This window comes from Nerophis lumbriciformis, linkage group LG37 (genome assembly GCF_033978685.3).
Source record: "Nerophis lumbriciformis linkage group LG37, RoL_Nlum_v2.1, whole genome shotgun sequence".
NCBI lineage: Eukaryota > Metazoa > Chordata > Actinopteri > Syngnathiformes > Syngnathidae > Nerophis > Nerophis lumbriciformis.
Genome location: NC_084584.2, coordinates 21505001 through 21532500, shown reverse-complemented (window position 1 = coordinate 21532500; position 27500 = coordinate 21505001). Strand labels below are relative to the sequence as shown.

Here is a 27500-nt window from a genome sequence, read left to right as displayed (position 1 = left end):
TTCTAGATAATCTTACTCATCTCACCATATGAAATGTAACTTACTTCACCAATTATTTATTTATTTATTTGTATTGTTATTACTTATGGAGTATATTGTGAATAAATTGAGATCAGGAAGTGAACAAAAGTTTTAGCAATTTCTATGTAAAGGAAAAGGGGTAGGATCAAATAAACTCTGCTTCTTCCTACTTCTTTTCGAACATGTTGAATAGAGAAACTGGAAATTGTGATGTATGATGTTGTATGCTTGCAAGTTCGAAATAAACTCAAACAATATTTATTGCACAAAATAATGTATTTGATTATTTTATTTATTTATTAGATAGTTCAAAATACAGATGTATAGTTATTTATTAGATATAGAGATAGATAAAAATATTAGGATCATTTTTTTTCTCAAAAATTAAAAAAATAATATATTCATTCATTTCCATTTTGGTTTTGTATTTTTAACTTTTTAGACAGATCCAAACACAGATACCTGTATTAAAATTATATTTAATCATGACAAAAAAAATGGGTTTTATTATATATGAAATTAATTCAAATTTTAATAAATCTTCTAATTTAATGTAGTTTTAAAAATATATATATAGCTAAATATGCATGAGGTGTGCTTGCTGGCAGTTTTCACTTAAAATACACCCTGTTTGTACTTTACAATAGATAAAGCAAAAAAAAAAAAATGCAAGTACTGTAAAACATTTGAAAAATATTCCTGAAGGACATTCTGACAATAACATTTGTGTCTAAATATTTTTTTTTTTCAAGTTAATCTAAATGATGCAAGTTATTTTCTGTGATTAATCACAATTCAAAAGTTTGATTAATCTGATTTAAAAGTGTAATCGATTGACAGCACTAGTTTTTCATTTTAAAAAGTCCTTAAAATATAATAGTCGAGGCAACGTTAATTTAACCGCTTTTGAGAACAAAAATTGTCTTTTCATGCTGCTTTTGTGACTAAAAAACAATTAAGCCCATTGTTTGAACAGTAGACTTATTCGTTAACCGTTCACTTAGAGATTCTTCGTTGTAACTTTTACAAATTTACACTTTTCATATTTGTTTTGAATGAAAAATATTTTCTTCAAACTATTTAAAAGAAAATGTAGAACTTTGTATAAATATTTGAAATGTATACTTAATGTAATAGAAATGAATAAAAATGTATTTCAATCAATTTTAAAAATGTTTAAGTCCATCCATGTATTGATTAATCCTTTTTTTTATAAAGCACTTTGAGACTTTTAAGGTGATTTAGCAAAATAAAATGAGAAAAAAACTAAAATATTTTTAAAAAACCTAGTAAAATAAACAAAAGGTGTACGTATTAAAATAAATAAACAATATGATAAAAAAAAATGTTTTACTGTAAATAAGAATTAGGTAATTTTGCCAATTCATGTATAGTGGCCAATTGTTTGAAATGTTTACCAATTTATTTATTTATTTATCACATATGTAGCCCTTCAGTTATGGATTCAAGGCTGTGACTTTTATTTATAACTGATTGTAATAAATGAAAGATAATAAAAAAAATGAAAATACACATCACATATTAATTTAAAAAATAGTAAAAATAAACAAAATTTTAAAGAAGATACATTTTTTTTATAGCACTTTGATGTTTACAAAATATTTTTTTTAAAATAAATTAGAAATACATTACTATATTAAAAAAAAATAAAAATACAATTAACAAATAATAAAAATGATTAAAAACATGATGAGTAATCCATCCATCCATTTTCTACCGCTTGTCCCTTTTTGTGGTCGCGGGGGGTCGCTGGAGCCTATCTCAGCTGCATTCGGGCGGAAGGCGGGGTACACCCTGGACAAGTCGCCACCTCATCGCAGATGATGAATAATCATTAGGAATAATTAAAATAATATACAATTTGTTCATGACATATGCTAGCCATTTAGTTACACTAACTGTTTGGGTTGGCAGGTGAAATGTGCCCTCGTTTTGCATCTCATCAGCGCTGCCTTTGCCACCGCCGCCCTGGGTCTGATGTCCAAGCACCTCCCCTACAGGCAGGACTCATACCACTGCGAGCACTGCCGCCGATTGGAGCTCCACGCTGTGGTAATGACATGCACACATTAATACACACGCACACACACACACACACACACACACACAATGCCTGTAGTAGCATGTGACAGTCACTAGCGTTAGCAACCTTAAAGTTATTGTAGTTTTCTGGCTTTTGTTTGGCGCAAGACTGAAACAATGTTTGCAAGACAGAATGATTATGCACACAAAGTGGTGTATTTAGAGAATATTCACTGAGGAAAATATCAAATGCCAAAGTGCTAAAACCTAAAATTAGATAACATGCAAACTGACATTCAAGATAGTAACTTGAGTACACAAACCCATAAAGATTTGACTTCATATCCTGTGGTCAGGGCTGATAAAATAGGATAATAATAATAATAATAACTGGGATTTATATAGCGCTTTTCTAAGTACCCAAAGTCGCTTTACAGGATAAAGTACTAACATGCTTACAGTTGGTGTCCAAACTTATATCAAATTGAGTATAGTAATACTAGTACAATAGTATTGTACTATTTCAAAAGTCTATTAGACTAGACTGACCATACGTCCTCTTTTCCCCGGACATGTCCTCTTTTGCGGGGCTGTCCGGGCGGGGTTTCTTAAATGCCTCAAATGTACGGCATTTTGAGTCAGGGTTGCGTGTGTTTTCAATGTACGTCCAGGGTTAAGAACGGGTTAAAAACAAAACAAATTGTGAAGGTGTGCACACGCAGCAGCATTCGTGAGGGAGGGGCAGAGACAGACAGAGAGAGCGAGAGAGTGAGGGAGTGGATTGATTGACATACTTGCCAACCCTTCCGATTTTCCCGGGAGACTCACGAATTTCAGTGCCCCTCCCGAAAATCTCCCGGGGCAGCCATTCTCCCGAATTTCTCCCGATTTCCACACAGACGACAATATTGGAGGCGTGCCTTAAAGGCACTACCTTTGCGTGCCGGCCCATTCGCACAATATTGATAGCTCTCCACACACACAAGAGAATGCAATGCATACTTGGTCAACAGCCATACAGGTCACACTGAGGGTGGCCGTATAAACAACTTTAACACTGTTACAAATATGCGCCACACTGTGAACCCACACCAAACAAGAATGACAAACACATTTCGGGAGAACATCCGCACCGTAACACAAAATAAACGCAACAGAACAAATACCCAGGACCCCTTGCACCACTAACTCTTACGGGACGCTACAATATACACCCCCCCCCCACACACACCTCATATATATATATATATATATATACACAGTATATATATAGAATCAGATTTAGAAATACTTTATTAATCCCCGAGGGGAAATTAAAATTTAGAGGTTATTTTGAATATTTCTACCTCTGCACTTTTTTCCAAAACTGTGAATGTTACAGAATATAAGTGTGACTTATTTTGTTATACTGTCAAGCAGTGTTGGCGTTAACGCACTTTTTGTGTCTTTTTAACGCATTGAAATCAGAAAGGACGCAGATTTTTTTTTTTTTACCATTTGCGGCCCACAGCTAATGTTTTAAAGGCCCACAGCACATTCTAAAAATACTATTAAAATAAACAAAAACATAACAAAAGTGAAATAAAAAAGCTTAAAGGAGAAATGTAATTTAGAAAAAGTTGCAATGTTGACTAATAAAACAAAGCTGTTTTTTTTTCTTTCAAACTGTCATTGCTCAAAACATAATATTGAATCAAAATCAATGTTATTATGAATTATTGACATATCCATGGTTCCGATTACGTAACATCAAATATTCCACTTTGAAAAATATTTTTGGTGGAAGATTTTGCATATTATGTGTGTTTGCCATAAAAAAAAAACATAGTTTTGTTTGACAAAAAAGGGTGGAAAACAAACAAACAAAAAAACAATTAACAATTAAAAAAACTAAAACATTTTGAAATTAGGAATAGATCTGAAGTTGATGTAGACTCCGGAGATTTAAGCGTTAAATATAAAATGTATGTATGCCCTGGCGCACCATTATCATCATTTCACGACCGAAGCAAAACACGTTTATACTGAAATAAATACACCTACAACTTATTCAATAAAAACATAGAAAAAACTACCAGCAGCGGTAAAGTTCAGATCCATGAAGGAAAGAAGAAAGTGAATGAATGTTTATAACTGAATATGCATACAAATTTGTCTTCTTTTTTTATTATTTCTTTTAATGAATTAAGTAACGTTTATGACAACCTTTTTCCAAAACACAATATAGAATGTGAGATATAACAGGATAATGCATACATTTATTATTTCTTTTCAAAACGCTTACAAAAAAGTGGGACACCAAAAATTTACTGTGGGACCCCATTTTTATGACTTGATGGGGTCCATGGGACACATGGTCACATAGTCCCCGCCTTGTCCTCTTTTTGGGATTTCAGAATATGGTCAGCCTATATTAGACTGAATAAAATGCTCACACTTTGAATGCTAACATGTAGCAAGCTAGCAACTTGAACATTGAAAATCTGAAGATAAAACTAAACTTTTTCTGCTAAGAATCAGTATGCTAACATATACTGTAGCAGGGTAGCAACTCTAGTGCAGAAAGTTCTGAAGCAGACCCATTACACCAGTACATCATGCCCTGAAGTACTAGAAAGTATATTTCAAAAGGCAAATGAGACTGAATTGCTGAAGTGCTAATGTGCTAATAGTTAGTATGCTAGCATATATCAAGTATCAATGAAGAAAGTGCTAAAATACAACAAAAAAGATTATACATCATTCTGCTGTAGTACTGGTTCAAAAGCCTAATGAGACCGAATAGAAGTGCTAACATGTTAACAGTTGATATGCTACCATATATCATCGTGTAAGCAACTTGAGTGCAGAAATGTATCAAATACACCAACAAATATTTTATAACCTCTGGCTATAAATATGGAGTCACCAGACTTAGAGGCTGGTCATTAAAGTTGTTCATTTAGTAGAAAAAAAGCAAATAACAGACCTGACACAAAAGTATAGTCCTTTCAAAATGACAACTTTCTGGCTTTTAGATACACTGAAATAAATCAAGAATTGATTATTGAAGTTAGTAGCCGTTTCATTTTTAGATCATGCAGAGTAAAACAATTATGGAATCACTCAATCCTGAGGGAAAAACAAACCAAAACACTCCAACAAAAGACTCCAACTTTGTTGCATCAACTCTGACTTTAATAACGGCTTGCAGTCTCTGAGGCATGGACTTTCTCTGATTATTGTTGTCAGATCAGCTTTGCAGGTTGGAGTGTTGTCATGGGCCATGTTATTCAATTTCTACCAGTTTCCTTTGGTATGAGATGTTGACTATTTGCAGGCCGTTGCATTGACCTTGTGTAACTTTCTTTCAGGAAAGTTATTACACTTTTTGTTCTATTATCATCTTGAAAACTGATGTCATCATCCCCAAACATCCTTTCCATTGATGGAATTATAGACGTGTTCAAAATGTCGACGTGTGCATTTATTGAAAATGTAATGACGTGCAGCCCGACATCATCAATGACTGTGGACATTTGCACGTTTTCTTCAGGCAGTCGTCTTCATAAATCTCATTGGAACGGTACCAAACAAAAGTTCCAGGATCATCACAATGCAGAGTCACAATACGACTTTCATCCAGTCATCCATAGTCCACCATTGCTTTCCTTAGCCCATTGGAACCTTGTTTTTTTCTCTTTAGATGTTTATGGCGGCTTTCATTCGGCTTTTCTGTATTCAAATCTCATTTCCTTTAGGCGCTTTCTTACATTTTGGTCACATGCGGTGACACCAGTTTCCACGCATTTTTTCTTTATTTCTGTTTTCAAGTCATATTGCTTGCAGTTTTCTTGTTCTGATGCTTTGATGTTTTTCTTGGTATACCAGTTTGTTACAAACTCCTCATGTAGCAGCGTTGTTAGACACAGGTGACCGTGAACAATCAACATCTTTTGCAAGGTTGCGTGAGGATTTAATCTTGTCCTTTGTTTCAATTGACATCACTCGCGATGGAGTCATGATTCATGTCTATCCACCTGGTACAACAGCTCTCCAAGGTGTGAACACTCCTTTCTTTTTAACTGCACAACCATGAACAGATGTTTTGGAAATGAACATTTACAGGGTGATTCCTTACATGTTTTCCTTAAAACTGCTGGACTCTAGAAAAAGGTTCCGCAGCCTCCGAAGCAGAACCTCCATGTTCTGTAACAGATTCTTCCCTCAGGCTGTGAGACTCTTGAACGCATCATAAAAATCCCCTCAGCTACCCCCAAAATGGATTAACTCGCTGGAATAAAAAAGACAATATAACATACATCCATAAATGTGGACGCATGTGAAAAAGTGCAATATATTTATCTGTACAGTAACCTATTTATTTATTTATATATGCACCTTATTGCTTTTTTATCCTGCACTACCATGAGCTAATGAAATTAAATTTCGTTCTTATCTGTACTGTAAAGTTCAAATTTGAATGACAATAAAAAGGAAGTCTAAGTCTAAAAATAGTGATTTCATAATTGTTTCACTATGTTTGATCCAAACATGAAACTGTTACTGACTACCACAATTTATGTTCTTGATTTTGTTTAGTGTTTTTTAAAACCAGAAAGTGGTCTTTTGAAATGACTACAATTTTGTGTCATGTCTGTTATCTGATTGTTTTCCACAAAACTAAACTGAATGAACATCCTTTAATTAACCTCTTAAGGCCCAAGCTGTTTGTTTACATTCTTTTTTTATTTATTTCTCTTTGCTATTTGGGCTTATTGGACCCTAATTAGAATAAAAAACTAAGAATCATCTTTTGATATGATGTACTTATTAGTCCATAAGTAACAAATGTGTACTTCATGTTTAGTGACATGCTAATTCTTATTTTTACACTTTTTTTGTCCAAATTTCATTGTATGTTATACTTTTCTGACGCCATAAGACCCCAATTCAGTAGTGTACACAATTTTGGAAATAAGAGCTAAAAGGTGCTGCCCACGCATGTGGCCACTAAGGCCTTTTGAGGTTTTTAATTAAGGGTGATTTTCATATTTTTTTGCCAGGGGTTGAATATCATGTGCTGAAGTAGTATTTCAAAATGAGACCCAATAAAAGTGCTAACATGCTAACAGTTGGTATGCTGTCGTATATCAAGTAAGCAACTTAAGTTTCAGAATGTGCTAAGATAAGATACACTCAAACATATTGTACACCATGTGCTGTAGTATGATTCCAAAAGCCTATAGGCTAAAATGCTAACACATCACTGACAGTTAATGCATCATGCAATAGTTATCAACAAAGATTCCATGATGTTTTGTCTTTGCAGCAACATTGTTTCAGGAAATGCACAGCGCTGATCGAGCAAAAGTGTGAAGTAAGTGACTGACCGCTCTCAATGCACTTAAGAAGAAGGGCATTGTAACATACTCTGCAATCATTTTATAACATACTGACGTGGATTTTTCGTTTCCTAATCTACAGTCCTGCTTTTTTTGCTCTGTTTCTGGCCAGCTCTTGATTGACGGGATCCTAGGAACGCTGGTGGTGTTCCTGGTGCTGGAGCTGCTCATCTGCATCACCGCCATGCTCTTTGGACTCACTGTGCTCGCAGCTCGTAGAAGTCAGGTCAGCCTATGACGTAGTATTATCGAACCTACAGAATATTAATATGTGAATGCTGAAAAGCATTATTTGTTAATGTCAGTCAATAGCTAGGAAACTAATGTAGCTCGCATGCTATTTTTTTGTGTTAATTTTTGCTAAAAGACAAATATTTTGTTACTTGACACATGCTAACTGTTAGCATGTTAATGTTAGTATGCAAGCTTTTGAACTAATTTTGCAGGCATACACCTCAGACTCAAATATGTTGTCACTTCATGCATGTTAACTGTTTGAATACATGTTAGCTTTCTTAGAAAACCTTACTGCCATTTACTATATACATATAAAATATTTTGTTACTTTACGCATGGTAACTGTTAAATGTGAATCAGAATCAGAATCAGAATCAGCTTTATTGTCATTACGCAAGGTAACGAGATTGAGGCCATTCCATACAGTGCGATGTGTGCATGCAAGAAAAACAATGTGCAAATATATAAAAATTTAAAAAATGTAGAAGTGCAATGAATATGGTGTGAAATGAATATATACATGAAAAAACAAAACAAAAACAGGGTGGTTGGTGGAATGGGTTATTGCACCGAAGAGAAGGCAGTTATGAGGGACAATGGGGCAGTCCGTTCAGGATGGTTATGGCCCTGGGGAAGAAGCTGTTCTTTAGCCTGTTTAACCTGAATGTTAGCATGCTTGATTTTTAACTCATGTTGCAGGTACAGTATATACCGCAAAGTCAAATATTTTGTTGCTTCAAGCACGTTTACTGTTAGTATGCTATCTTATGCTATGTTATATTTATTTTGAGCTCATTTTGAGTAAAAAATGTTACTTCATGCATAATAACTGTTCACATGCTATCATTTTAGTTAAACTTTATAGGTGTACATCTCCGAATCAAATAATGTTATTTCATGTTAGTATGCAGGTATTCTTTGCTAATTTTGCAGGTATCCAACTCCGTAAAATATTTTCTTACTTGACGTATGCTAACTGTTAGCAGGGTAATGTTAGCAAGTAAGGAACCAGCAAGTAACCAACATTTAATGGCCAATGAATTCATATCCAATATTTTGTTACTTCACATGCTAACTGTTAGTATTTGAACATGCTAACATTGGCATGCTTTTTTCTCGCTCATTTCGCAGGTATACCAAATATTTGGTCACTTTACGCATGCTAACTGTTAAGATGCTAACGTTACCGTGTTAACTTTTTTAGCTCATTTTGAGGTATACGCCTTAGAGTGTAAAATGTTACTTCACGCATAATAACTGGCGCATGCTATCTTTTTGGTTAACTTTGTAGGTGTACACCTCCGAGACAAATAATGTTATTTCATGCATGTAAACATTAACATGTTAGTATGCAGGGATTTTTTTTGCTAATTTTGCAGGAATCCAACTCAGTAAAATATTTTCTTACTTGATGTATGGTAACGTTAGCAAGTAAGTAAACAACAATAAACGGCCAATTTATTCACATCCAATATTTTGTTACTTCACTTATGCTAACTTAACATTTTAACATGTTAACATTGGCATGCTAGTTGTTTTTTTTTTAGCTCATTTTGCAGATATACACCTCAAATTCAAATATTTGGTTTCTTTACGCATGCTAACTTTTAAGCTCATTTTGCAGGTAATTACTCACAAATAACTGTTAGCATGCTTTATTTTTGTAGGTATACGCCTGAGAGTGAAAAATCGTGTTATTTCAAGCATACATACATTAACATATTATATGATAGCTTTTTTTTAGCTCATTTTGCAGGAACACACCTCAGACTCAGCTATTTTGTTATTTCCCATATGCTAACTGTAACATGTTAACGTTAATATGCTATCTTTTTAGCTAATTTTGCAAATATACACCTCATAGTTAAATAGCTTGTTATTTCTCGCAACATTTAGCTTTTTTGCTCATTTTGCAGGTATACACCCAAGAGTCATATATTGTGTTACTTGATGCTATCTGGCCATTGTGCTAACTTAACATTTCAGCTTTGCTTTTAAGCATTCACACGCAATTTCAAGGGAAATTGCATTTTCTAGTTTGCTACTGATTTTTTAATAAGTTACTGTTCATGACTGACACTTTTAGATTTTAAAAGTGATTTTTGAAAATAAATGATGAATATATGAACAAATAATAATAATAATAAAAATATATGTACAGTATAAATAAATATATAATAAAATAATGGAGCCAATCCATGTAATATATCAATCAATGTTTTTTACAGGCTCCAAGTGAGCGACCACGATATCCCCAGACCCGCCCCCCACCATCTCCATCTCCATCTCCAGTTGTCCATGTTGTTCCGGTTGCAGTCGAGCCAAGTGTATCCCAGGTACCACACACAAACAAACACATCAAATATAAGACAACAGTGTCATGAATTGTTACAATAATCCATGTGTTTACATCGTGTGTCAGCAGGTGGCGGTCGTTGTGACCGAACCAGACTCTGAGCTGGTGGACGACATCGCCACTCCGCCGACGGAACCTCAGGTGGAACCTATTTACCCATGAACACACACACTTCCGGCACCTTCCGTTGTGTAAATATAGATGCCGCACCTGGTGCTTTTTAACAATGTGGCACATCTCACCTTCTTTGTTTTTCTATGACCGATTGCGAGTCAACTCAGGTGACAATTTGAATAGAAACCAAGAAAAACACACCTTCACCTACTATAAATCTGTTATTAGACATGTGAACTACATTATGTAATGACAGACAGTGTGAAGAAATTATATATATTCTCCTCACTAGTAGTATGTGTATTTACATTAAAGCTATTTTAAATGAATACAAATAAAATAGTTATTGCTAATGTTGCTATAACACCGTGTCCAGAAACTTAATGGCGTTGTCTATTATCTTTAAATGTGCATTGATGTACACGTATTTCAGCAAAATAACTATATTAAATGATCAATTGCCACTGAAGCATTGTATGTATTCTGCATTCTGTGACAAACACTGTATAATGCATAAAAGTGTCAAATAAAACCATTAAATCCTGTGTTTTGTGTGTTTAATTATTTCCAGTCCAATGTTAACAAAGCAGGAAGTGCTGAACAGAACCAGAATATTAACTCCCAAAGGCTATAAACAGATGTTGTTATATTAGATAGGATTATAAGAACATATAATGGTGCATGTGTACCTAATGTTGTGGCCAAACTATTGCAGGAAAACGTTTCATTGTGTGGGCACAAACGGTACAATCAAAAATCTAAAATACTTACACTTAATTAAGCCATAAGATATAAACCGTCCACCTTTTTCGCAATACAAATAATTTCCATTATTGATATATACAACTTTAAAATATGACTGACCTCACCAAGATGGCCGCCGTGGTCGTGTCATAGTCGTCACTTCCGGCCTGTCGCTCAAAGGAACAGCGGATATCAGCCCCTCGCTTCCGGTTATGCCTCCTTTTCGGCAGCGGCTATTTCCTCGCCAACATGCCAGTGAGTATCCCCGCCTTGTTGTCGAATGATATTTTCAACCTTTAAACTCGTTTTTGAGCGCCCGTTCGCGGCTCAAAGTTTGGATAAGACATTAACGGTTCGACTGCTGCCCTTCGAGGTCGTCCATGTTACATTTAAAACGCAGTTAGTCACACATTTATCGTCACTCCTCGCGAGCATTGTGACTCAAGATGGCGGCGCGCACGCCGCAAACATGGAGCCAGTTTAGTTAAGACTCCTCAGTTAACAGTCGATTGTTACTGCTTAACAAATGTGTATTTGTCAATCTTTGTTAAAGTCGTAATTAGGTGGTCTGAACACCGCTTACGACTATGTTATCTAATCGGAAATGTAGGCCCTCGGGAAGCCTGAAAGAGTAAACCGGAACAACCGCCATTACTAAAATGCCCATTTAGCGGCTAAACTATTTTCACTGTTGATCTTTTCTTTTTCTGTAGCTCGCAAAAGACTTATTGCACCCAACCCCGGAGGAGGAAAAGAGGAGGCACAAGAAGAAGCGCCTTGTTCAGAGTCCTAACTCTTACTTTATGGATGTCAAATGTCCAGGTACGTTTTTTTTTTAATTCAAACTACCCAATTTTTAACCCTTGTGTGGTGTTCGGGTCTGTGAGACCCGTTTTCGTTTTTTATTAAAAGAAAAATGATACAATTAATTAATTTTTTAAACTGAGACTCACTGACTTTGGCTCATTTTCTGTAAAGAACATATATCAGAATACATATTTAATGACCATACACCCCCCCTACACATTTCTATTACATATAAGATGTCCGGGTCCACTGGACCCGGGGATAATAGAACTGTGGAAATTGATGTTCTGTGTACCACACGCACCCACACACACACACCTAGCAGGCCTAGACAGGAGGAGGACAGAGTGTACCGTATTTTCCGCACTATAAGGCGCACCGGATTATTAGCCGCACCTTCTATGAATTACATATTTCATAATTTTGTCCACCAATAAGCCGCCCCGGACTATAAGCCGCGCCTACGCTGCGCTAAAGTGAATGTCAAAAAAACGCTGCGCTAAAGTGAATGTCAAAAAAACAGTCAGATAGTTCAGTCAAACTTTAATAATATATTGAAAACCAGCGTTCTAACAACTCTGTCCCAAAATGTACGCAAATGTGCAATCACAAACATAGTAAAATTCAAAATGGTGTAGAGCAATAGTAACATAATGTTGCTCGAACGTTAATGTCACAACACACAAAATAAACATAGCGCTCACCTTCTGAAGTTATTCTTCATTCGTAAATCCTTCGAATTCTTCGTCTTCGGTGTCCGAATTGAAAAGTTGCGCAAGCGTGGTATCCAAAATGGCCGGTTCCGTCTCGTAGAAGTCATCGGGAGTCAGTGTCGCTGTTGTTCTGTGAATCCTGCCTTCCGGAAAGCTCGGACCACAGTTGTGACCGAAATATCTGCCCAAGCATTTACGATCCACTGGCAAATGTTGGCGTATGTCGTCCGAGGCTGTCTGCCCGTCTTAGTGAAGGTGTGTTCGCCTTCGGAGCTGTGTGAAAAAAGCCACCCGGCCTCTTCGCATAAACTTCCCTTAACCACTCGCTCATCTTTTCTTCATCCATCCATCCCTTCGAGTTAGCTTTTATGATGACGCCGGCTGGAAAGGTCTCTTTTGGCAAGGTCTTCCTTTTGAATATCACCATGAGTGGAAGTTAGCATGGCAAGCTAGAACCACAGTGAAGGATGACTTCTCATTCCCTGTGGAGCGAATATTCACCGTACGTGCTCCCGTTCCACAGTGCGGTTCAGTTGCTGTGAAATACGGTAGTAATCCGTGTGCGGATGGAGAGATTGCGTCTTTTTATGAACCGGATCGTTTAGTAGGAGCCATTTTGTGGTCTTTACAGATGTAAACAGGAAATGAAACGTACGGTGATATCCGCGCGTTTTTTCTTCTTCTTCCGGGGGCGGGTGAAGCGCTTCCTGTTCTATGGGGGCGGGTGAAGCGCTTCCTGTTCTATGGGGGCGGGTGCTTTCCTTGGCGGTTGCTTGCGTAGAAGAAGAAGCGCTTCCTGTTCTACCGGGAAAAAAGATGGCGGCTGTTTACCGAAGTTGCGAGATCGAAACTTTATGAAAATTAATCGTAATAAAGCGCACCGGGTTATAAGGCGCACTGTTAGCTTTTGAGAAAATTTGTGGTTTTTAGGTGCGCCTTATAGTGCGGAAAATACGGTATATCAGAATACATATTTAATGACCATACACCCCCCCTACACATTTCTATTACATATAAGATGTCCGGGTCCACTGGACCCGGGGATAATAGAACTGTGGAAATTGATGTTCTGTGTACCACACGCACCCACACACACACACACACCTAGCAGGCCTAGACAGGAGGAGGACAGAGTGTAGGTACACAGATCAGAGGGTCAAATGTGCGAGAAAATGAGAGCAGACAGTGTTGACAAACAATGTTGCAACCTTGTTTGCGAACCGCAGGTGAAAAAACAAAAGAAAAAATCCCTGTGCGGTGCAGAAAATAGAGAAATTTTCCGTGTAACGTTCATATTATTAGTCAGCTAGCGTTTGTGGGTCTGATGGACCCCTTGCATTTTGTGGCTTTAATGCCTCACAATCAAAACACTTATGTTAAAATACTGAACAGATGTTTATTGGGATAAGGTAAAGTATTTTTACATAAAAGTGTATGATTGTGAGTAGAGCTGCAACAACTAATCGATTATAAAAATAGTTGGTGATTAATTTGGTCATCGATTTAGCGGATCTATGCTATGCGCAGAGGCTACTTTTTTTTTTATAAACCTTTATAAACTGCAACATTTACAAACAGCTGAGAAACAATCAAAATAAGTATGGTGCCAGTATGCCGTTTTTTTCCAATAAAATACTGGAAAGGATAGAAATGTAGTTTGTCTCTTTTTTCCGATTATTAATTGATTAATCGAAGTAATAATCGACAGATTAATCGACTATCAAATTAGTTGTTAGTTGCAGCCCTAATTGTGAGGCATTAAAAGCCACAAAATGTCCATCAGACCCACAAACGCTGGCTGAGTAACAACATAGTGAACATTACACAATTAAAGAAACTTCAAAGAAAATGTTTCTTCAAACTCTGTAGCACATACAATTTTGTGGAGTTTTGTAACACTTATTTGTTTCGTAATGAATTTTAACTAAGGTAATTTAGTAAATGAATGTAAAGTAGGTCAGTTTTTAAGCGTTATTTTAGCGGTGTAACGATTTGATTCAGAATTTGTGTTTGCCGATATGATTCAGGCATATTATTATTATTATTTTTTAGAATGATATGATCCGAAACTATTCAGTCTACCCTAAGTCGTTTAACCCCTTAAACAAAAAATTATTTAGCCTAAGCCACGATTCAGCCACACTAAACCATTGTTTAGGCAGTGTTTTTCAACCTTTTTTGAGCCAAGGCACATTTTTCCGTTATTGAAAAAATTCGCTCCAACTTAACATTAAAAAAGGAAACTCAGCAGTCGATATTGACAGTAAAAAGTAGTTCTCGCAATTGTTGGATATGAATTCAAACCATAACCAACCATGCATCACAATAGCTTTTGTCTCAAAGTACTGTCAAGACCTGTCACATCAGGCCTTGATTTTTTTTTTTTTTTTTTCCTGTGTGTAGTGTTTTAGTTCTTGTCTTGCGCTCCAATTTTGGTGGCTTTTCTCTTTTGTTTGTATTTTCCTGTAGCAGTTTTATGTCTTCCTTTGAGCGATATTTCCCGCATCTACTTTGTTTTAGCAATCAAGAATATTTCAGTTGTTTTAATCCTCCTTTGTGGGGACACTGTCGGTTGTCATGTCGTGTTCGGATGTACATTGTCTTTGCTGTCGTCCAGCATTCTGTTTTTGTTTACTTTGTCGCCAGTTCATTTTTAGTTTTGCTCTGCATGGCCTTCCCTAAGCTTTGATGCCCTTTCTTAGGGGCACTCACCTTTTGTTTATTCCCACTGTTTCCGACATATACAAAGCAATTAGCTACCGGCTGCCACCTACTGATATGGAAGAGTATTACACGGTTACGCTGCCGAGCTCTAGACAGCACCGACCACTCAACAACAACACATCATTTTAAGACTTATTTGTGGTTTGCAAAAAATATTTTTAACCCAAATAGGTGGAATTAGATCATCTCCCACAGCACACCAGACTGTATCTCACAGCACACTAGTGTGCCGCGACACAGTGGTTGAAAAACACTGGTTTAAGGTCCCCCTCCTCGGACACATTTTTACACGGGTTAGTCAGTCGTGTTTTTCTTGAATCTCCGGCACTTAGCTTTGTATGGACTCATTGATCGTTTACAAAGTGACTTCGGAGAGGAAGTGACGCCAGAAAGACTGCGTCCCACACAGGCGCGGACATAACAAAGATGGAGGTGGATCATGCATACATGCCCGTGTTTCTCCTTCTTGTACATGTACAGGCGCTTTTGGAAATCACACATGAAGAATACCTTAAGAGAAGGCAACGGGCGATTGCAGCTATTTCGGTTACAACACTTCTCAGACGGCAAGAGAACTTTCGAACAGTCAGCTATGATTCTATTTACCGTATTTTCCGCACCATAAGGCGCCCTGGGTTATAAGCCGCGCCTTCAATGAACGGCATATTTCAAAACTTTGTCCACCTATAAGCCGCCCCGTGTTGTAAGTCGCATCTAACTGCGCTAAAGGAATGTCAAAAAAACAGTCAGATAGGTCAGTCAAACTTTAATAATATATTAAAAACCAGCGTTCTAACAACTCTGTTCACTCCCAAAATGTACGCAAATGTGCAATCACAAACATACGTATATCAACATGGACAGAGCTGCGTGAAAAAAGCCACCCGGCCTCTTCGCGTAAACTTAAACTTACCTTAACCACTCGCTCATCTTTTCTTCATCCATCCCTTCGAGTTAGCTTTTATGATGACGCCGGCTGGAAAGGTCTCTTTTGGCAAGGTCTTCCTTTTGAATATCACCATGGGTGGAAGTTTCTGGCCATTAGCATGGCAAGCCAGAACCACAGTGAAGGATGACTTCTCATTCCCTGTGGTGCGAATATTCACCGTACGTGCTCCCGTTGTATCCACAGTGCGGTTCACAGGAATATCAGTTGCTGTGAAATAGTAATCCGTGTGCGGATGGAGAGATTGCGTCTTTTCATGAACCGGATACCTGTCGCTTAGTAGGAGCCATTTTGTGGTCTTTACAGATGTAAACACACAAAGGAAATGAAACGTACGGTGATATCCGCGCGCTTTTTCTTCTTCTACGCGGGCGGGTGGTTGCTTACAGTAGAAGAAGAAGCGCTTCCTGTTCTATGGGGGCGGGTGCTTACCTTGGCGGTTGCTTGCGTAGAAGAAGAAGCGCTTCCTGTTCTACCGGGAAAAAAGATGGCGGCTGTTTACCGAAGTTGCGAGACCGAAACTTTATGAAAATGAATCTTAGTATTTATCCATATATAAAGCGCACCGGGTTATAAGGCGCACTGTCAGCTTTTGAGAAAATTTGTGGTTTTTAGGTGCGCCTTATAGTGCGGAAAATACTGTACTGGAAAACATGGTCCCCTCCTCCCGTGGATGTGATCGTGATAGGCAGTATGTGACTACAAATATTGCTTTATGGATGTGGCTGTGAAATGACCAGACAGTGTGCATGATGCCTGCATCTTCGCTAACTCCGCCATTAGCGCGCAGCTGAAAGATGGAACCATCCCCTCGTATCCCAAACTGTTTATCACATTGTCTACTTTCTTATGTTAATTAAATATTTGATTAATTTATGATGGCTCAGGTGTGATTCACTACAATAGGGCCCCACAGCACACAGGATTCTTCTTTTAAATAACTAGAGACGTAAAGTCATCTACTGGATGCATTGTAACCTTTGGTGTGCGTGGACACGGATAAGGTTAGGTGTGATTTACCCTGGATAATCTTATCCGGCTTAGTGTAAACGGGGCCTCGGTGAATTGGAATTGGTTCAGTAATTTATTTGCAAAACAATTTCAACCGTAACAGGTTAGGAATATAGATCGATCTATCAATATATCATTTAATCATTAAAGTTAAAGTACCAATGATTGTCACACACACACTAGGTGTGGCGAGATTATTCTCTGCATTTGACCCATCACCCTTGATCACCCCCTGGGAGGTGAGGGGAGCAGTGGGCAGCAGCGGTGGCCGTGCCCGGGAATCATTTTGGTGATTTTACAACCCTAGTGGACACTGGAAACTGCAGCGAAATTTCCTATGTTCCTGATATTTATTGTAAGGGAATTGGGTATAAGTCAATTATAAACTGGTACAAACACTTATTGGCCAATGCATTCACATCGTATCTGAATAAAGTGCGACCAACATATGCAATTAATAAAATGAAACCTTTTTTGCCCTCATTTTCAACATTCAAGATATTCATTCCCTTCGGGCCTTGCTCGAAGGGAATAAGCAGTAGAAAATGGATGGATGACCAACATTTTAACGGTCTATTTGCCTGCTATTTTTTTGCTGTTTTTTCTCGACTTAAAATAGTATAATAAAATAAACCAACAAATTGAATTAGCAGTAAGTTTACCTGAGAAATTAAGTGCAACCAAATCTTTTCAGATTTGACCTGCTACTACTCATTTTGATAAACACGGAACATAAAGACATAACGGAAATGAGCAGACAAGTTTTGGTGACACAGACCAAATGGCTGAAGGTGTAACAAAGTTGGAAATGTAAGTCAAGTGTGACCAATCTTTCAGTCATAGAATATTTTGTACTTACATTTTCAAAAATACTCTGAATTATTACACTGTTTTTTCCTACTGTCTCAGGCTTCAGTTTTGTTGTCTATTTCTTGTGACTTTTACAATTATATTGTTTTATGATGTGTGCATTTGGTATGACCTTTTTCAACTGTAGCGACCTGCCAGTTTTGCTTTGATTACGCCACAGACACGCACACTGATTAACTTCCTTTGAATTAAAAGTGCTAAACTTCTAGTACCGATAAAATTGATATAACATGCCGAGCACAGATCGATATACTTGTAATTTAGGAATATAGATCGATCTATCAATATATCATTCAATCATTACAACCCTAGTTAAAACAAAAGTAAAATAATTTTGTACAACCATATAACGTGTATTGTTTTGATATTTTTATAGGGTAATCACAAGTTTATAGTCTTAATAGTTCAAAACGTCTGTACTTTTTAAGTCAATTTGTACTTGAAAGTGAATTACAAATAAACACATTGCAAAAAATTAGGTAATGTAGTCAACATTTTTGAAGTGATATTTGTGCTGAAATTTTGCTTATCATTCACAAACCTTATGTAAGACAAGAACACATTTTTATTTTTTTATGCATTCTAACTCGTAAATAAACACTAGCAAAAGTCAGCTAACAATGGATTAAGGGGATTTGCTCTGTTCTGCCTATATAAAGCACACTTAAAAATATCAAAAAAAAAACCATCAATGTTTTATATACATGCTGAAAATATATATGTAATAGTAGGGATGTAACTGTATCAAATCTCACGGTATTGAGGCCCCGGTACGATGATATAGCGATATGTCCAAAAAAAGACTTAAAAATGTTAGAGTGTAAAATTAAGTGGCTGTAATGTTTAGGATAAAAACACTTACTGTAATTGAACACAAACATGATGGTAGAATGTTCTAATCATGCTTATTACTGCAAACATTATTTTTAGGTGCAAAGAATGGTGCAAGAACATCAACTGTTTCAAAGCAAATATAAGAATAACCGTTACTTAACAAAGTAAACATCCAGTGTAACACATCAGTGTCTTTCAACTTTCTTTCTGACAAGCAGTGTCCTCCACAGTGGACATGTTTATATCAGTCTGGAAAATGTTGTTTCTCAGAAAAGTTAACTATCAATTTAACTTTTAATAATGTAAATTCCTCACAAACTGATGTTTGGCTTCAAATATCTTTCCTGGATGACATTTTGTGAGCTGTCTTCCTCGGCGGATAGGCTTCAGCTCCCCCGCGACAGACACCTTTTTGTTTCTTTCTTGTCATCACAGGGTAAATGTTGGGTGTCAAAGTTGACCAACTTCTCGGTTTATGACCACAACTTTCTACTATGAGTTGGAGCAGCTGCATAAGCTAGTTACCTCTTTGTGATCAATGCGCCACTAAAATAAGGTCCCCAACATTAGCGCTTATAATAAAAAGATCGCAAATACTTGGTTAATATTTAGGGCATGAGATCTAATGAAGTATTGTTGGTGCTTTTGGATGTTTTTTTAGAGGGTTTTATGGGTGTAATAGATTACTCTCGTTAGCTGCGTTGTTAGCCACCGTGTACACGCTATATTTTAAAAGTTAAAATGCATTAAAGAAAAACAAGTTTGTTTTTAATAGGGATTGTGAATGATATGCAAATATTAAAAAATAGTGCAGTTACCCCCCATCAAAAGTAAATTAAAAATATAAAGCTAAGCACTGAGATTTTTGAAGAAATAAAAAGTTAGACTTGAAAAATAGAATTCTGAAGTGTAGCACATGATTAATCTTAGGTTTTTGAAATTTCTGAATTGTATATTTTAAGTCAAATGTCAAAAGATGCGATTTTAACAATATTCTTTGTAGTACTCCGAAGTACGTAGTTAAAAAAAAGTAAAAATATTTTTTAAATTTTTGTAAAAAGATATGAATCAATATTTTGTAATAGCACTGAGACTTGTTTGTGAACATTTTAAATGAATGCTGATTGGTTTGCAGGTTGCTACAAGATCACGACAGTGTTCAGCCACGCACAGACAGTCGTGCTGTGCGTTGGCTGCTCGACAGTCCTGTGTCAGCCCACCGGAGGCAAAGCCCGTCTCACAGAGGGTCAGTAAAACTTTTGTACTTATTGAATATTTTAACATGAGCTGGCTCTAGGGTTTTTGCAATGCTTAAAGTTGGGAGGACATATTTAAGTTATGAGCCTCCCCATTGCTAGTTGGCGTAGTGATTGTCACAATGAACCCCAAAGAGTTGGTCCCAAAACATTGTCTTACACTATAGCATTTGTTTATAGCTTATAACTTTGTTTTTACAACCATTGGAAAGAAGGAAGTGAGTGTGAAAGAGTTCTGCAAGTATATAATCATTGCATTGAAGAAATGATCAAAAACCTGGTAGAGGCTGGGATTGACTTAGTAAGGCAGGAAGAGCTAGCTTTTCGTACCAGCAAGAATGTTGGTCGTAAATGGTGGACATTTTATCCATGAAAATTTGGAAAAGCTGCAGCTTGACAGACACCACCATACTGATCATACTGTGAAACATCTGACTGAAACTGTTAAGATTTGTAACCAAGTCCTGTAAGATCACGGCTGAAGGACCTCCGATACTTTTGTTTACACATTCCTCTCCCACACGGCGCAGTGTTGAGTGCAACAGAAAAACACACTTTCTACCTACTCAAAAAAATTGCTGTGCATTACATCCTGTCTGACTACGCTAGCAAAATTAGACACACAGAAAAATAGCTTATGTTAACTGTTATTGTGCACTTGAAGAACCACCTAAGTACAATTTGCAGTGATGGAATGTTACAATACAATTACACTTGCAATTCCTAAAATGGTTAAAATAAAACATTTTCTCTGCCTACTATAACCTTCATTCTTTTTCTCTCATACACATTGGAAGTGCACCTGAAACATTTGTGCATTAATAACAAATCACATGACTCTTGTGTGGACTCTGTCATGCAGAAACTATGTATCGTAAAGTTCTGTTCCATCTATGCGGTTTAGTTATCATTTTGTATTAGTTACACTTCGCAAAATTTAAATACAGACATTTATATTATATTTATTTTGGGCTGATCTGTGGTTCATTCTGACAATCGATCTGCCAACTTGTGGTTGGAAGCGTTCTTAACTCAAATTTTTGCTTGCTGAGACACTTTGTAGGTCAACAAACTTGTAAGTTGAGGTACACTGCTTTTGAGTTACAATTTGTGCATATGAAAAGTTAGCACCAGGTGCAAGTAGATGTCAACATACACTGCACTGTCAAGTGACTGGACTTCCTCTGTTGTGGTTTTCCAGCCTCATTCCAGTGCTAGAAAAACCTCAGTTTGCAGAAGGGTTGATCTCGACCAATGGCTCACCCCTTTCGAAGACTGAGAACAAACAATGCAGTCATAGTGCTAACATGATGCTAACTATGCTTGTTAGAGAAGGACTGAGTAGGATGGCATGAAGCAAAATGGTGACTGAAAAGCGCTTTTATTAAATTGTGTCAATGTGCTTTCTTGCAGGGTGCTCTTTCAGGAGGAAGCAGCACTAAAATGTTCTTTCCGGAGCTGAGTGGGAGAGGAGAGGATGGATGGGTTGTCAGCGGTGGCACCGGGAGATCAGCCTAAGATGTGGAAAATGGGCGCAAGGTGACTTCACAGTCCACGCTTGGAATATCGCTGTAACTCCTCCATCCTTACCTTTCTCAATAAAATGTTGTTTTGGCTAAACACATGTTTGCTTTCTTTATTAGAATGAAGAATTTTGACAACATACTCTCACTAATTATTGTTACATCAGAACATCTTATACAAAGTGCAGTTTGTCATTGATACAAAAAGCTATTTGAACGCTGATAATTCAAACTGATAGTATCGATGGCTGTATCATATTCATTTGATGAAATTGTATTCCTAAAACAAATGCGAACATTATAGAACCATTGTCCTTGTATACAGATATAGACATATCTTCTGTTTGAACAAAATTATTTAGAGTAGTAGATCATTTGTCATGATTGTGATTTTAGCTCCACTACCAGTCTAAAATCAACCTCGTTCTTTGGAAAGGCAGAATTTGTGCAAGTGTATCTACTGCAAAGTCACGTGAGCAGGTGTGCTAACTCTCTCCACCAGGGGGCACACCTCGTCTACCTGTCACTCCCTCCTGCTGTCTCGCTGTTCTTCTCCCTTTCCCTGAGCAGGTGTCTGATGGAGGAGTTCTGCATGGACAAAGTGTTGGACAGGAGTGGCATCAAGCTGCGGAAACCCTCCCTTAACTCTTCCACGTGTTTCTCCAGGCCGTGGATGTGTGTGTCCAGCTCCGATCTGCAGCCCTGCACTTCACCCAGCACGTCGTACAAAAGGGTCTGCACCTGAGAGGAGACACGTGTCACAAAGCGTGCGCTGGATTGTGGGGCTGCTCGGGTGGCTAATGGTGCGTTCACTTGCCTCTCTCACCTTGCACATGTCCATAAGTGTGTTGCTTTGGTCTGCCAGGATGCTCTTCTCCACCTTCACGCGCCGCAACCTGACGCCACAAACATCTGCTTTTATGTTCACGTCTTGATTCAAGTACAAAAAAGTTGTCTTACTGGTGGATGGCAAGCAGCAGCTTTCGTTGGTGCATGCGGACCCTGGTGTGGTCTTTTTCCCTGGAGAGCTTGGTGTGTTTGTAGATGAGCCACGTCTCTCTCAGCACGTTGGCGGCGGCAATCTTGATCTAGAGGAGAGAACACAACAATCCTTTCTTACTAAATTACCCTTAAATGGCAACACTACACAAAAGTAATTTATTCCTCGTGAGTAAAAACTTCCATTAAAACAGTTTTTAAACTCTACATTCATCTTAACATAAACTAATGCAAGTCTTTAAGTTCAGGTTAAAAAAAATTTCGGCGACTTTTGAAAGCCAGCAGATGGCGCTACTTTTCCACTATCAAAGCGTGCAGCAACCTTTCATTGCTATTACTGTTTTTAGTCCTTTGCTACAGAAAGGATGAGATTTTGTCTATATGGATGTGTGGAAATGTATATACTGTATGTACAAAACATGTATTCTATACTGGACTGATTTGAACTACTTGAAAGTGTAAGATTATTTAAATTATAATTAATATATAACATGTATATTTTAGGCAGATATAGTTTTTAAAGATTAAGTACAAATTAATTAAATGTATAAAGTTGTGTGATATATATCTACAGTATATACAAATACATGTATACAGCTTATATACACATTTATACACAGATATAAATATACACAGATATGTATGTACATACATATATATGTATATACATACATATATATGTATATACATACATATATATGTATATACATACATATATATGTATATACATACATATATATGTATATACATACATATATATGTATATACATACATATATATGTATATACATACATATATATGTATATACATACATATATATGTATATACATACATACATATGTATATACATACATACATATGTATATACATACATACATATGTATATACATACATACATATGTATATACATACATACATATGTATATACATACATACATATGTATATACATACATACATATGTATATACATACATACATATGTATATACATACATACATATGTATATACATACATACATATATATGTATATACATATATATGTATATACATACATATATATGTATATACATACATATATATGTATATACATATATATGTATATACATACTTATATATGTATATACATACATATATATGTATATACATACATATATATGTATATATATATGTATATATATGTATGTACATACATACACTCATATCTACATATACATATATATGTATGTATATACATATATATGCATGTATATACACATGTGTATACATATATACGCATGTGTGTACATGTATATGTATGTATATACATATATATGTATGTATATACATATATATGTATGTATATACATATATATGTATGTATATATACATATATACACATGTGTATACATATATACGCATGTGTGTACATATATATATGTGTATACATACATATGTATATACATATGTGTATATATGTATATACATACGTATATATGTATATACATACATATATGTACGTATATACATGTATGTATGTACATATATATGTATGTATGTATGTACATACATATATATGTATGTACATACATATATATGTATGTATATACATATATACACATGTGTATACATATATACGCATGTCTGTACATATATATATGTGTATACATACATACATACATACTGTATGTATATACATACAAATGTATGTATATATACATACATATGTATATATACATACGTATATATGTATATACATACATATATATGTATATACATACATACAAACATACACACATATATCTATATATACATATATATGTATGTATATACATATATATGCATGTATATATATATGTATGTATATACATATATATGCATGTATATACATATATATGCATGTATATACACATGTGTATACATATATATGCATGTATATACACATGTGTATACATATATATGCATGTGTGTACATGTATATGTATGTATATACATATATATGTATGTATATACATATATATGTATGTATATATACATATATACACATGTGTATACATATATACGCATGTGTGTACATATATATATGTGTATACATACATATGTATATACATATGTGTATGTGTATACATACAATTGTATGTATATATACATACGTATGTATATATACATACGTATGTATGTATACATACGTATATATGTATATACATACATATATATGTATATACATACATATATATGTATATACATACGGTACATATATATGTATATACATACATATATGTACGTATATACATACATGTATGTATGTACATACATATATGTATGTATATACATATATACGTATGTGTATACATATATACGCATGTGTGTACATATATATATGTGTATACATATGTGTATACATACAAATGTATGTATATATACATACGTATGTATATATACATACGTATGTATATATACATACGTATGTATATATACATACGTATGTATATATACATACGTATGTATATATACATACGTATATATGTATATACATACATATATTTGTATATACATACATATATTTGTATATACATACATATATTTGTATATACATACATATATTTGTATATACATACATATATATGTATATACATACATATATATATATATGTATATACATACATATATGTATGTATATACATACATGTATGTATGTACATATATATGTATGTATGTATGTACATATATGTGTATATATATGTATGTACAGTATATATATGTATGTATGTATGTACATATACATGTATGTATATACATATATGTATATACAGTACATACATATGTATGTACATATACATATACATATTTGTATATACATACATATATATGTATATACATACATATATATATATGTATATACATACATATATGTATGTATATACATACATGTATGTATGTACATATATATGTATGTATGTATGTATGTACATATATGTGTATATATATGTATGTACAGTATATATATGTATGTATGTATGTACATATACATGTATGTATATACATATATGTATATACAGTACATACATATGTATGTACATATACATGGATGTATATACATATATATGTATGTATGTATATAAATACATATGTATATACGTATGTGTATACATATATACGTATGTGTATGCATACATATGTATGTACATACATACACACACATATATATATATATACATGCATATATATACATACATATGTATGTATATATACATATATATGTATGTATGTATATATACATACGTATGTATGTATATATACAACTATCTACATATATATGTACATACATACATACATACATATATATGTATGTATATATATGTATGTATGTACATAAATATGTCTGTACATATATGTACAGTATATACATATATGTATGTATGTATGTATATATACGTATGTGTGTACATACATACTTATGTGTATACATACATATGTATGTATATACATACATATATATATACATATATATGTATGTATGTATATATATATATATATATGAAAAAAAAATTACTCTGTAGATTTTATAGTAAAAAAATTGGCAGCCAGAAATGTAGTTTTTTTTTTTTTTTTTTACAGTGAATTATTAGACTGAGCTGCCAGTTTTTTGACGTAAAATCTGCAATCGTTGTTTTACAGTGTATTACTGTGAATGAGAATGAAACAGTACCACTGTTGAACACGATAAAATTCTGGCGACTGAGCTGCTATTTAAAAAAAATGTTTTAAAGTATATATACAGGTAAAAGCCAGTAAATTAGAATATTGCATGAAGTGCTCTAAAACTTGCTGGTAGACGGCTGCGTTGACCCTGGATCTCAGGAAACAGAGTGGACCGACACCAGCAGATGACATGGCACCCCCAAACCATCACTGATGGTGGAAACTTTACACTAGACTTCAGGCAACGTGGATCCTGTGCCTCCCCTGTCTTCCTCCAGACTCTGGGACCTCGATTTCCAAAGGAAATGCAAAATTTGCATGGTTGGGTGATGGTTTGGGGTGCCATGTCATCTGCTGGTGTCGGTCCACTCTGTTTCCTGAGATCCAGGGTCAACGCAGCCGTCCACCAGCAAGTTTTAGAGCACTTCATGCTTCCTGCTGCTGACCTGCTCTATGGAGATGGAGATTTCAAGTTCCAACAGGACTTGGCGCCTGCACACAGCGCAAAATCTACCCGTGCCTGGTTTACGGACCATGGTATTTCTGTTCTAAATTGGCCCGCCAACTCCCCTGACCTTAGCCCCATAGAAAATCTGTGGGGTATTGTGAAAAGGAAGATGCAGAATGCCAGACCCAAAAACGCAGAAGAGTTGAAGGCCACTATCAGAGCAACCTGGGCTCTCATAACACCTGAGCAGTGCCAGAAACTCATCGACTCCATGCCACGCCGCATTAACGCAGTAATTGAGGCAAAAGGAGCTCCAACCAAGTATTGAGTATTGTACATGCTCATATTTTTCATTTTCATACTTTTCAGTTGGCCAACATTTCTAAAAATCCCTTTTTTGTATTAGCCTTAAGTAATATTCTAATTTTGTGACACACGGAATTTTGGATTTTCATTTGTTGCCACTTCAAATCATCAAAATTAAATGAAATAAACATCTGAATGCATCAGTCTGTGTGCAATGAATAAATATAATGTACAAGTTACACCTTTTGAATGCAATTACTGAAATAAATCAAGTTTTTCAAAATATTCTAATTTACTGGCTTTTACCTGTATACATACATACATATATGTATATATATATACATACATATATATATATATATACATACATATATATATATATATATATATATATACATATATATATATATATATATATATATATATATATATATATATATATACATACATATATATATATATATATATATATATATATATATACAT

General features: G+C 35.3%; 3 protein-coding genes and 1 non-coding gene across 6 annotated transcripts in view; 3 read left to right on the top strand and 1 right to left on the bottom strand.

Moving 5' to 3' along the window:
• Window positions 1-10550, top strand: part of LOC133577180 (uncharacterized) — an 18663-nt gene extending 8113 nt beyond the window's left edge. Inside the window, exons 5-9 of one of the 3 annotated variants that reach the window (XM_061930813.1) lie at window positions 1957-2094; window positions 7376-7423; window positions 7561-7674; window positions 9914-10021; window positions 10111-10550. In XM_061930813.1, coding sequence (XP_061786797.1) covers window positions 1957-2094; window positions 7376-7423; window positions 7561-7674; window positions 9914-10021; window positions 10111-10203 — 501 coding nt within the window. In that variant the 3' untranslated portion in view covers window positions 10204-10550. Of the gene's footprint in view, window positions 1-1956; window positions 2095-7375; window positions 7424-7560; window positions 7675-9913; window positions 10022-10107 lie in introns of all 3 variants that reach the window. The other 2 variants (XM_061930812.1, XM_061930814.1) reach the window with 2 other exon arrangements.
• Window positions 10551-11052: 502 nt separating this feature from the next.
• Window positions 11053-21680, top strand: LOC133577554 (small ribosomal subunit protein eS27). Its single transcript, XM_061931513.1, has 4 exons — window positions 11053-11154; window positions 11613-11721; window positions 19940-20050; window positions 21474-21680. The coding sequence occupies exons 1-4, from the start codon at window positions 11149-11151 to the stop codon at window positions 21500-21502; spliced, it is 255 nt and encodes an 84-aa protein (XP_061787497.1). The 5' UTR covers window positions 11053-11148; the 3' UTR covers window positions 21503-21680.
• Window positions 21218-21347, top strand: LOC133577609 (small nucleolar RNA SNORA35). Its single transcript, XR_009811753.1, has one exon. It is a non-coding gene; the product is annotated as a small nucleolar RNA SNORA35 (small nucleolar RNA).
• LOC133577553 (small conductance calcium-activated potassium channel protein 1-like) overlaps window positions 21675-27500 on the bottom strand; it is a 35255-nt gene continuing 29429 nt past the window's right edge. The window contains exons 10-12 of the mRNA XM_061931512.1: window positions 22544-22671; window positions 22410-22479; window positions 21675-22324 (exon numbers count right to left, since the gene is read on the bottom strand). Of these exons, the coding sequence (XP_061787496.1) occupies window positions 22100-22324; window positions 22410-22479; window positions 22544-22671 (423 nt within the window). The 3' untranslated portion in view covers window positions 21675-22099. The remainder of the gene's footprint in view (window positions 22325-22409; window positions 22480-22543; window positions 22672-27500) is intronic.